Source organism: Thermobia domestica, chromosome 10 (assembly GCF_964235325.1).
Source record: "Thermobia domestica chromosome 10, izTheDome1.hap1.1, whole genome shotgun sequence".
NCBI classification, from domain to species: Eukaryota; Metazoa; Arthropoda; class Insecta; order Zygentoma; family Lepismatidae; genus Thermobia; species Thermobia domestica.
In genome coordinates this window covers 191,474,492-191,488,118 of record NC_137463.1, presented here as the reverse complement: position 1 = coordinate 191,488,118, position 13,627 = coordinate 191,474,492, and the positions used below count along the sequence as shown (strand labels likewise).

General features: G+C 35.5%; 1 protein-coding gene across 1 annotated transcript; it reads right to left on the bottom strand.

The window, feature by feature from the left end:
* Positions 1-565: 565 nt before the first annotated feature.
* Positions 566-9,575, bottom strand: LOC145662900 (uncharacterized). The gene is made up of 2 exons (XM_081728900.1): positions 9,226-9,575; positions 566-4,126 (listed from the first exon to the last, which is right to left on the bottom strand). Exons 1-2 carry the CDS (start codon positions 9,461-9,463, stop codon positions 1,686-1,688), a joined length of 2,679 nt encoding a protein of 892 aa, XP_081585026.1. The 5' UTR covers positions 9,464-9,575; the 3' UTR covers positions 566-1,685.
* Positions 9,576-13,627: the final 4,052 nt, after the last annotated feature.

The following is a 13,627-nucleotide window of genomic DNA, read 5'->3' as shown; positions in this document are numbered from 1 at the left end:
TTGAATATGGTGTGAACAAAAATCGGTTGATTTGTATTATTTTTCATGTGCCACATTGTTCTTGCACTGAAGAACATGTAAACGATAGTAAGACGGCCTAATTATACAAGTTGTAGGTTATCACATTTACCAGTTTAATTCATTTTTAATTTTTATGTACTCCTGTCGGATCCTCCATGTGTTTCAACACTCGCACTTTTTTTTAAAACCTTTTTACTGTCCTGGTTAAGATTGCTTATTTTTACTCGAAATTTATTTTGAGTTAAAGTATTTTACAGAGATTTGAAAGTAGTAAGAGTAATCAGGGGCGGATCCAGGACCGACTTCTGGGGGAGCGGTAGGTTGTCATAATGAAACTTTTAAGGGCTCTAAACTCTGGGATGGATTTTATTTATATATATAAAGTAAGAAACTTTTCTCTTCTGGGGGGGGGATCGCCCCGATCGCCCCCCCCCTAGATCCGCCCCTGAGAGTAATCTTATTTCCTTTTTATCTGTAATCAGTTCTCTTGTTCTTAAAACAACAAAAAAAGAATAGTTCAGTTGTAAAAGAAAAATACAAGAAATTTAATATAAATGTTCATATTATTTCTCTTTAGTTAGTTACATATAATACACAAATTCATTCATTTACAGTATTTAAGATTTACTATACATTGTGGACATAGGAGTCAAAACTTAAGAGAAAAAAAGATAATACATTTTGGTTTCTTTGCTTTTTTGATATACGCATAAAAAGAAAACAATTAGGCAACTTACAGCAGTGTTGGTGCACCTTATGTCACATCGTACCACGAAAATAATAGGTTAAGTAGATAAAAAACAATGGTACCAAATGCAGTAGTTTTGAAATATTCTTTTCGGATAACATATAGATACATAAATCTACTCTTGTCAATACATTTGTTTTTGTGACACGTATGTTTTTAAGTAGATAAATTGAGATTTAAGACAGGAAAAAAAAAAAAACACCGCATTGCGTATTTGTGGAAAGCAACATTTGCATTTAAAAACTATACACAGAAGTCTGTACTGGCATCAAGCTGATGTTTCTTAATTTGTAAATAACCCTGAGTACAATAAAGAAAAAAATACAAGAACAGTGATATTTGCATAAGTAAAAAACGAAATAATCTAAAAATGCATTATAAATATAAGGTGTTTGTGTGTGCTTATTTAAAAAAAAAATGAAACATGAAAATGAAAATTTACTTATACGTAAAAACAGACACAAAATGTCCAAAAAAAAAAAAAAAATTTGGCAGCTGTCACCTAAAACGTGACGAAGTAATATCGCTTCATTATAGGTATATTTAATATACTTAATTCTTTTAATATATATATATAACTTCTTAATTCATTACAAAAATAATGGTAAATGCTTTACGTGACTTGATAATATACAAATGAAGCTTCAGTTTTACATATAATGTTCCTTCTTTTCAACTTTATTCAACTGTTTTTTTTAAAGCAGTCCATTTTTTTCATATTTAATGGCAAATTATATTCACTCAAATGGTTTCTCTCTCTCATGCGTTTGTACATACAAAACATACATACAGGCCTATATATATATATACACAGACACACACACACACACACATACTTCCTTTAATACAAAAGCGACTCTTTTCCAAAAGGACAAACATCGTGATGAGCTATGAAAAAGCGTGTTTTCTTTTATTGTCAAACATACGATTCTTCACCGTAATTACTATCCGTGGAATCGGACCGTTTATGTCTCTTGTCCAAAAGTTTTGTTACGTAAAACTCAGACTGACTATTTCCTAAATGGTAAGACGTTATAGGAGCACGATTGTTGGGAATTACACTTGGGGGTGGTCTGTATGGCGGAGGTCCACTGCCACTACTACTGTTTGCACTAGAAGCTTTACGGTTCGAGTTGCCGCTGAATAATGTCCTCAATTGTGACACACTCCAACTAATTTCACTTCGCAGATTTAACCGTTCTTGAACGTCTTTCTTGGAATGATCGTCTTCGTTCTGAGTCTTCTCGTTTGGCGGTAAAGATTTCGACCTTTGTGCTGCACCCGATATGGCTTCTCGTCGTCTCAACCGACTGCGATGCTCTGGTGGTTTTTGCTCCGTTCTGCACGGAGACGTTTGTACTTCGCTGTCTTTTCGTTTTCTCTCAATATCATTCTCCCAAGAGTTCAAAGTTTGAATATTTTCGTCCTTGGCTATAAAATCATCCGAATTATTCCTTGCTTTATCCACATCCAGGTCCGTTTGAGTTTGCACTGTATGGTGTTCAATATACGGTGACTCTACGTTACTTGGAGGTGACGCTGCGGCTGACAATCCACCACTTAATGTGCTTCTTCGCGCTCGAGGTACAGGGGCGTATATTGGTTCTGATGACCTCGCTGCTGATGTTGATGTTGAAACGTTGTTAAGATACGAGAGATCCGCGTGATAGCTGACGGGACGGGGCAATTTGTTGCGAGGTGTTGCTGAGGGAGAAGCACTGTCAATATTCACATGCACCGGTGGTAAATGGCGTAACTTGACACCTGATTCTGTACCTGTTGTTGGAAGACTTCTGCGAGTTAATCGCTGTTTTGGCGGCAGAGGTGGAGCTTCTGTTTTTGGTGGTAGAGGTGGTGGGGAAGTTTGCTGATCTGAATCACTATCTTGACTGTCAACATTCACAGGAGCCGCATGGACTAACTCTACCGTTGGAGTCTTTTTCTCAGTATAAATCCTTAAGGATTCTTCATACAATTGCTTGGCACGTGAAGACAAACCACCCTGTTCCTGATCCGACGACGAGTGACGATGATGACGCCGAGTCATTGTCTCTTCATAACTTGGAGGGTTCGATCCGCTGCCACTACTTGCTGTACTGCTAGCTACTGTGGTCTCTAATGTACTAAGACTACTTCTAGGTGTTCCACTTTGACTTCCACCTCCTCCACAAGAAGAACCACCAAGACTACCATAAACACTTTCCCAGGCAGTGTTGACAGCAGTACAATCTTTCCCACGAGAATTGGATCGAGAGACATGTGGGGTAGAATCGTCGTCGGAGAGTGTACTGGAGTCGTATGAGCAATCTACTTCATCTATGTGAGGAGTGGATTGAGATCTGGCCCAATCTCTTGACTGATCTTGGTGCAATGACTTGATTACTGGCACTGAAGGTTCGCGGTGGATCGATTCCATCTCCTCACATCCATCCCCTCTTCCTGAATACAAATGGTGAGCTGACTTAGATCGCAGCATCGCCAGTGGCGGTGGCTGATGAACAGAATTGTAATGATTCATAAGTTGGTGTCGAAGATGGTGATGATGGATACGAGAACTGTGATTATGAAGACGAGGCGATGACTGTTGTTGAGAGTCCTGAAGTCTCTCGATAGTCTGAGGAGGGGCTGGGGCACGACCTTTCCTATGAAGTGCGGGTCGCTTAGGATTGGCACTTAAAGGATCCACATTGTAAGAGTTTAACAGAGATTCTTCGGAAGCACTTCGACGAAGAAGTGTGTTCATTTTGTTGTTATGAACAGGCGAAGACATATTCGGATTCACATTACAACTGTCATTATTCGAAGAAGTACCATGTCCTTGTTTCACTTGAAGTCTCTTCAGGTGAGATCGCTGTCGGAACCAATCCTGACGCTGAAAATTAGGATTTATCACTTGGCTACCATTTCCGTGATGTGACTGTGTGTGACGTGCTTGTGTTTTTGCATAAATAGACTCATCAATGTTCTTTCGACAGCCTTCAATTCGCTCTTCCCATCCACCATACACACGGACATACTCCTTTGTCTCCTGCTGTTTCTGGGGGGTTGATGTCACCAAAGGATGAGAGAATGTACCTGTGATCTTACTGTGTTCGTAACACGGGGAATATCCTGGCGATTTGTATTCATTCGAATATGGCTGCCTGTAGAGGGTCTGTCCGGCGGATTTCTCTCCACTGTGTCCAGAACTTGTTGATCCGCTTTCTTCTTCATCCGGTGTGTAGAGTTGCGAATCAGACATTGTAAGCCCTGAATCCCTGCTTAATGACATTTTATCCTTTCGGGGAAGAGGACTCGGTTCCATCAACTCTCGTTCAAGGCTATCGATTGATGAATCATCCCGACGGAGGCCACCAGCTGCAAAGATAAAAAGAAACAAATTTAGAATAATAATAATGATAGTAATATTTCTTTACAACAATTTAGCTTTTAAAATTGTACGCAAGAAATATTAAACCATGTTGTAAATCACAGAAATTGATGTACAGTATGTTGATATTCTACATTATATACAGTACGGTAAAATAATTTCCAATGCATTTTTAGAACTTGTCTTTTTCTTATGACTTACAGTATAACATACTGTATTTAAATAAATTTCTAATGAATAACATTTGTTTTGAAATTAAAATGTGATTTGTGCCTCTACTGACTTATTACAGTAATTTCAATACTTTTAGAAAAAAAAATATAATTGTTTGAATTGTAAAAAGCGATATATATATATATATATATATATATATATATATATATATATATATATATATATAAAATATTATTTATCGTCGTCTGAGATTCAACACCTCGTATTTCTAATGTTGGAGAATTTCAGTTATTGATATCATTAGAATCAGTATAGGATGGCGCACAATCTGGTTAAGTAGTACACCTATATCACGACAAATGGCTGTTATTCCCTCTAAGTAATACCGCGTATAATGAGGTTTAAACTAGTTTTCAAACAGTTTTTTTCTCTCTCCTGTTAAAGTGGTAAAATGTTACTTAGGCGCTATTGAAGCTCAGACAACGATATGTAACATGAACCTGAGAGCCAGCCGCACTTCCAATTTTAAAATTCCAATTGAAATATTATCCAACAGAAAACTAACAGCATATTTATTAAAGAAAAAAAGGAAAATTCCATTATTTATAAGACACATGTATTAATATCTTACGACGTGTGTAAATATATTATGCTATACGACCATTTTGACAGGACTTTCAACCATGGAAATGTAAAAAAAAGGATGTCATTGTACAGAGAACTTAAGAATACACACAACGGGACAGAATGGGAAAGAATTCATTCTTATCCATTAGAAAAATACATTTTCGGAAAAGTTTTGGATTTTTATAATCGAGAGAATGACACGTTTAATTTATTATTAAAATTAAAGTCTTATCTGGCAATCTTCCAAATATCAGGAGTAGAACAAACTAAACTTGATATTGTGGTATACGTCGAAGAACCAAATTGTAGTTTAACAACTTCAAATTAGTCATTTAACCATTGCTGTAAATTTCTCCTTTTCTTTAGCTTTTAATAAGGTTGGTTCTTCGACAAAGGTTTTTTTTTTTTTTTTTTTTTAATTACGTTAATCCTACTTTCGGAAGCTTACCAGTTAACACGTTTATTTTATAGTTTAAGTTCTCTGTCGATGGCAAAATCGTGTTATTTTCATAAACGCAACCTTTCTTCGCAATTCCTCTGAATTTGACCCCAAAGGATATATTTTTCATTTCAAAGTAAATCTACACCTTCCAGCACAAATACTCTGAACAGAATCTCCTTCCAACAGTCTCAGTCCCAAATGCAAGTTATAATGTTGCTATATAACATAGTGAAATTTAAAAAAGTAAGTTGTTAATAATTGGAAATAAATTGATTACATCTATTTTCGTCATGCACCTTAAGGTATTAAAATATTCATTTTTAGTATGTTGGTATATTATCAGATACGTCTAAAATGCATCCGCTATTTTCTTTTCTAGACCGATTTTAAATCTCACTACTGATACTCGTATTTTAAATAGAATGTATTGTGTGCCAAAAATGATGTAAGGACGATGAGAAGAGGCTACTAAGCACCGTAACAGCAAACATAATTTGTTGTTATTGTTAGTGTAATACAAAGTTGGTATTCACATATAGATGAGTGCACAAGATATGGTTTTCATTACAACATGTAAATGTTTTAACAGAATAACGAAACAATTTTTTGTAACATTGACAAAATTTAATGCTTCTAGCAGTTAGCTATTAAGACATTTACTTTGCCGGTAAAAATAGTGACTTAGGTTTCTTTTATATCTATCTATTTTATATATATATATATAATTTCCCAGTAGATGCAAACATTTGTGATGAGGTCGAATGCTATTTTCACGCAGCTAATATTAATATCTTTGTGCGTTTGTAATTTGAAACAGTCTAGTTTATTTATTTATTTTAAATTTATTTATTTAAATGATTATCAACTTCTAAAATATAAATTTGAATTATGACTATAAATATCTCAAAAAGTAATACTTTGGGGTCTAACGCGTTCCAAACTAACGAGAGCTGTAAATACCACCCGAAGTATCATCGAAAACTATTTCAGAGTAGTAGTTGCGGAATAGAAAATAACTCACTCTAGAATAGGCAATATTATGTATCTAATCAAATCAATTCACAAGCTTGCACAAAAGAGCTAGTCGGATTTTTATTTAACTTAGTCTTGAATAATCCCAATTATCACATAGTAATGAGTTACATCTTCAGACATTTCTAATGGCACTCTCAGGAATTCTAATTATCATTTGACTTACAAGTTCATTCAATATCACTTGTACCCCCAAGCTTTCGACTCTCCTCTGAAATCTTGGTCACGATGGACAACAATACGACAAGGAATATAAAAACATCAGGAAAAGTACGCGGAATGTATTTACCAGGGAGAGTAACGCAAGAATCACCATGTCAAGCCTAAAATCAGGTGTCAAATGATGATTATGTCAATGGTGTGCAAATTTTGTAATTATTGCTTCCCATTCATCACTTAAATAAACCTTTTTTTTTAAAAAAAAAAAAAATGAATAAACAAATTTTCAAAAATGAGATTCTCTACATTTTTAGCCCTCAATAAAATTTTTGAATCTATTACACTTTGTTGAGTTTCTTTTAGATATTTCGATAAGTCTAGCACCGGACTTTCCGATTTAAAATGCCAACATGTTTCTTCACACGGTCCTTGAGATTTATTTTAGTTTTGTGTATGTAACTCTAATGACAACTGCATTTTATTTCAGCTATACCTGATTTTCTCATTATGATCTGTGTAATAGCTCTCAATTTGTGTGGTGGTGTTCTCTAAAGTTTTGGTGGGCTCCAAAGCTGTAAAGAAACGTGCTATTTAAAAATCTTCAATGCTACTATCAGTGTGGGAAAAATTGGCAGTCCTACTCATTTTAGGTCATTAATTTCGGCTTTAGTTCTATCGAAACACAAATTCCATCTAACCTGGTTATACCAATTTATTAACGGAACTGGATATCCATTCATTCTACTAGGGTTTAATAAATTACGAATCTTAATATGCCAATCTGATTCCAAAGAGGTGAGTCGAATACCAGTTTAAAAGAAATTCTTTCAAACTTTGCTTTAGTCTTTGTAGAATGAGGAGATTTATAATGAATATACTGGATGCCAACAGTACGCTTATGGTGGACACTCAAACGAACTTATCTTGTATCAATATCTAGATAAGTAAGTTTGCTTTCCTCTACTTTTCTATCGCAAACACCACATTACATGAGGGGTCAGGAGTGTAGACATGTGGTATTTCTACCGTAAATCTCACATTATTCCATCATGTATAGGCAGTGGCGTAATGCTAGAATTTTTGGTAAGTATACCCTCAATCGTTTTCAGAAGTATAGCGTATACGCAAGACTACTTGGCGTATACGCACCGCAATATACGCTCATTCTTTCGTAAATTTAAGGTGAGTATACGCTGGACTACAAAAATTTTAGGTGGGTATACGCCCTATTACATCCCTGTGTATAGGGCAACATCAAACAACTATAAGTTTGAAGAATGAATGAATCTTTCCTGTCGACGTAATTCTAGTAAATTTTCTCAGGCTATCAGATACGTAAAAATATTGACTTCCGACGTTTCTAATGCAGACATTGAATTCATCTTCAAGGATTATTATGAAGAGACCTAATATTTTATATATATATATATATATATACAGTGTTTCGGGGAGGGCTTTGCTAACTTTCGGGAGGGGCTTTGCCTGAAAATGTGAAAATTCTGCAAGATATTTCATATACTTTACTATAGTAGGTAAGATTTCGGGGGGGGGGCTTAAGCCCGGAAGCCCCCCCCCCTAAATACGCCACTCAGGGACAGAGTTATGAATGGGGGCCTGTGATTGGCTAAGCGAAACGCTGGCTCCTTATTGACCGTTGTTGTGTTTGTGCGGTCAATTACTACTTTTTTTGTTGTTTTCTTCTGTTCTTGAAAAGGGCCGACCAGACATAAGTTGAAACTATTTACCTTTATTAAAATTGTTGTTTTATAGAAAAACTAAGCCGAAATGTTCGTTCTTCGCACGGGAAGAATGGATTTATGAAAAATATTCGAGCCCCTTTTCCCCTTAGGATATCCACTTCAATGCAAACATAATGATAAAGCCCCGTAGATTTTTTTTGCATAAATTTTGAACCCCCTATTTTTTTTTACAGTATGTCCTATAATCAAAGTAACACGATGAAAACCCACCTAGATGAAGATAGGCCTAACATGTCCCGAGATTCACTTAAACTGACACGCCTTTTTCCCGTAATGTAATCGCAGACAACAGTGAATGTCGCTTTCAATGTAGAACAAAACCGTAGAACATGCCCTCTTTCTCCGCCCTTAAAAAGGAAATTTTCCAAAACTAAGCGACTAGTATCCACTTATTTTTAATGCTGAATTTCATCGTTTTAACTCACAGGGCTCGTGAAATACGTTATTTCAGCATAAATTTTGAACCTTATATATCCCAGTGAGGATACACATTTTAATCTAAGTAACAGTATAAAAAGGTAGGTGATAATTATATTCCGAAATAAATTTCACACGTTTCAGATTCTCGGTGAGAACTCATGTGACTCAGATCCCGCGTTAAGCTGTAGATCCACATCTCATATACCCTCGATGCTGAAAAGAACGCTAAACTCTATTTCAACCAATAATCAAACGGTCCAGTCGGTTTCGTAAATTACGTATAGTTAATAATAATATTCTAGTGTTTACCTTTTCTCCCTGACTAAGCATTATGTTCCCTTTGGATTAGCTGACTTTATTAGAGATCTTATTTTTTAAATCTAAATGGTTTCATATTTTACGATGGACAGTGCCTTATTCCCTCAATATGTACAAGAAAAAAAAAAAAAAACTTTCTGTAAACTTTACTCACAATGTAAGCTATTTCCTGAGTGCAGACTATCTGATTCTTCTGCCCCGCTGTCCTGCCTTGTCGGGTCTCGTTCTGGAGGATCTCCCATTAATGTTACAACGTGGGGCCCACAAAGCTCCTCGCATCTGTCAATCAATATCTCCACCAACGCTGGAACCGCTCGTGACGATGCTGGAGTAAGAGAAGGCACCCAGAGTAAACTGGGGCCAACACACACTGCGAGATTTGAAGGTGACATCAAATTCTCCGAAGCTCTGAGTGCAATGTGATGGAGGACACACAGAAAGTACTGCAATAATTTCTGGTGAGCTGGAGGAAGTTGATCCAGAACTCTGAAAATAAACAAATATAAGTAAATTAGTTGTGTAAAATCTTCGAGTTGATTTCAGTTTAATTTTCCTTTTAGCAGCGAAGCTATATGAGACGTGGACCTACAAATTAACGTGAGATCCGAACCACATGAGCTCCCGGTAAAATCCTTATTTAATAGTGTGTTCAATATTTACAAAGTTCAATCAAGACACTAATTGGTGACTTCTGCTTTACGCTCACGTGTAACGGTTATGTTTGAAGAGCAAGGATTTAGTATCAAAGTCGCTTGGCGTCTTTGTGTAATGGTGAAGTTATGAAGGACAAGACAAAGTATTAAAATCACTTGACGTCCTTGTGTGTCAGTGAAGTTATGAAGGACAAGACATAATATTAAAATCGCTTGGCGTCTTTGTGTAATGGTGAAGTTATGAAGGACAAGACAAAGTATTAAAATCACTTGACGTCCTTGTGTGTCAGTGAAGTTATGAAGGACAAGACATAATATTAAAATCACTTGGCGTCTTTGTGTAATGGTGAAGTTATGAAGGACAAGACATAGTATTAAAATCACTTGACGTCCTTGTGTGTCAGTGAAGTTATGAAGGACAAGACATAATATTAAAATCGCTTGGCGTCTTTGTGTAATGGTGAAGTTATGAAGGACAAGACAAAGTATTAAAATCACTTGACGTCCTTGTGTGTCAGTGAAGTTATGAAGGACAAGACATAATATTAAAATCGCTTGGCGTCTTTGTGTAATGGTGAAGTTATGAAGGACAAGACAAAGTATTAAAATCACTTGACGTCCTTGTGTGTCAGTGAAGTTATGAAGGACAAGACATAATATTAAAATCGCTTGGCGTCTTTGTGTAATGGTGAAGTTATGAAGGACAAGACAAAGTATTAAAATCACTTGACGTCCTTGTGTGTCAGTGAAGTTATGAAGGACAAGACATAATATTAAAATCGCTTGGCGTCTTTGTGTAATGGTGAAGTTATGAAGGACAAGACAAAGTATTAAAATCACTTGACGTCCTTGTGTGTCAGTGAAGTTATGAAGGACAAGACATAATATTAAAATCGCTTGGCGTCTTTGTGTAATGGTGAAGTTATGAAGGACAAGACATAGTATTAAAATCGCTTGACGTCCTTGTGTGCCAGTGAAGTTATGAAAGATGAGACCTAGTATCCAAGTCGCTTTATGTAATTGTGCAATCCGTGAAGTTATGAAGGACAAAATCTATTATCAAAGTCGCTTCATACTCTTGTATAACGGTAAAGTTATGAAAGGCAAGACCTAGTATTAGTATAACATTCGAACCAATACTTGCTTCAGCTTAAGTATGCAATCACGGGTAACCAAAGTGCACTCCCTAACTATAAGGCTAAGAGAAACCCATTCAATCTGTGTAAATCAATTTACTTATAATCGTGGTAATCAGCAGAAGTATGGAATTAGCCCTAATAATTCAAATTGTATTTGAAGTACAGTGAAACGCGTAATGGTATTTTCAAGGCCAGAGTCGCCGGATTTTGAAAAATTAAGCAAGCTCTTGTGGATCACAACGTATTGAAAAGTTGCTGATTATGTTGTTGATTACTCTCTTCAGTCAATTTCATTGACTAATAATGTAAATTTTCGGATTATCACTAACATGGCAGGTACTGTAGAAAACATAACATTTAAAGAACTGAAATATCTGTAACGTCATTACTACAATTTTAAATAACGTAAATTTCGAAAGTAACATTGAATATACACTGGTTTCCTGGTGATTTGGGTCAGTTTCATACCCAAAAGATGTTTATGTTTAGATTCTTTTTTTTTTTTTTAAATTTAGATATTCATAAACATTACAAACATTCACTCAGGAAACAACACAATGAAATACTCACAAGATATAGTACCAGGTTATCAAGTTAAAAAATTATTCTACATGAGACTCAATAATTTACTTTAATTTATTAGGCAGTAAACAGAATATACAGCCACAGGTGCGCCTGGGCAGTAGGTACATGACACATGCAACCAAACCCATACATCAATGGCACAAGAATATATCTAACAGGCAAATTACGCTTGCAACACAAATTGCACATGCAATCGAAATCATAAAATTCAAAATACAATGAACTTAGAAATGATTACATATTGGAATAAAATATGACACATAAATAAAAACTTATATTAACCAATATAAAATAAGATCATGAGAAAAAAAAAAAGAAATGAAACAAAGAAGAATAAAATGGTCAAAAATCAGAATTAACACATCTTACAAAGAAAAAACTCTCAAATGGCACCAGACTAAATTAAATACGTAACATTAAAGGTTCTTTGATGACTGGATAAGTTCTAAACGAAATGTAACAAACTTAGTTTGGAAAACATCTAGAATAGAATAAAATTTATTTGCAGTATCAAAAGTTTTATAAATAGTTGATTTTAGTTTTAGAGACAAAAGAAACAAAATTTATAGTGTTACGATAAAAAGTTCTTATGAAAACAAACTAACAATTAAAAAAAGCCTCCATGAAGAATATTATGAAAAAAATTAGAATGGAATATATATCGGCTACTGACAAGGTCAAAAGGTGCAATTCTTTCGATATACTAGAAAAAACTCATATTTGAAATCTTTTAACTTTAATAATAATAATAATAATAATAATAATAATAATAATAGCTGCCATTATCATTATGACCAAAATGCAGATCAGCTTCGGCTCTCGTTTTTAGGATTTATTTGATTTACGATCTTGGTAACAACGTCAAGAAATCTAGATTACTACTGAGGTACTCCCAGTAGAGTTTGAACCCGTGAACATGAGTACTGAAAGCAGTGCTTTTGTCATGAACTCTGAAAGCAGTTTGCTCTGGAATAAGCTCAGTATTTACTTAAATGAGGACATACATTCATGTTGTTCGTTTACAACTGTAAATAGTATTTAACTATTTAGTGAAGGAAAATAACAGATTGCAATTTAAAAGCTTGTGTTAGTCTTTTCAACACACACACTAACATATATATATATATATATATATATATATATATATATATATATATATATATATATATATATATATTCATCCTCACGGCATTGTCAAGGCTCTATATTTGTATTTTACATTTAAAGTTGCAACCGGGTGTCTCTGACTTCCGTATTCGGTAGCCCGATCATCACCCCTGTTCTTCGCGCGCAGAGTCATTGGAAGAACTGAAAACGTACTCTGTACACAAAGAGTTTATGGTTGTGAACTCGGAAAGCCTGGTACTTCTGCTTGTCAAGGTCAAAAAGTGGGAGAAAAAATGATGTGTAGAATGTAAAGAGGGTGCAACAGTGTCTGATGCTTGTAAGGGAACATATTCATTTGTAGTTCGTGCACATTCCGCCTGTAGCGCTACTGTGGCACAACGTATATTGTAACTGTATAACTCTTGTACATCGCTAGTAGGTCTATTCGCGTTAGTAACGACCGAAACTATGTTGTCAGCTCTGACTGCGATAAGGCACTGTCGTGCTGCTTTTGCTTTTCTTTTTTCCCCTTTTTCATTTGTGAGACGCCAAACATGTTGTTTTTGCTTGTTGCACGCGCTGAACGGGTTCCTGCGAGCGAAGTATTTAAGAAGTTGACTACATATTCTTGTTTGCGATAGTTTTAAATTGGTTAACTGTTGTAAAATATACGAAAATAAAGCTATACTTGTTAAGGTATATTAGTCGACGACGTAGCTACTGACAGTGTTGATTACAGATTTTCTCGAGGAAGAATTTAATTACAGTAGAGGTGAAAAGGAGACGTCCATTTAGACAGCCCCCTTATCAGACTCAATCGGAAATGGTCTCAATGTGCAGGCGAATTTTTCGTTTGTACACACTTAGGGGCGCCGTCAGAACGAAAACAAAGTGGGGGCTGTCTAAATGGTAGTCCCCCACTATGTACAATTGAATCAGAAATTGTCGCAATCGTTTGTACATCGTTCGTACAGAAATCTGCAAGCAAAATTTTCGTTTTTAGACAATTAGGGGCGTCGCCAGAACGAAAAAAGTGGGGGACTGTCTAAATGTTAGCCCCCCCAAAATGTCC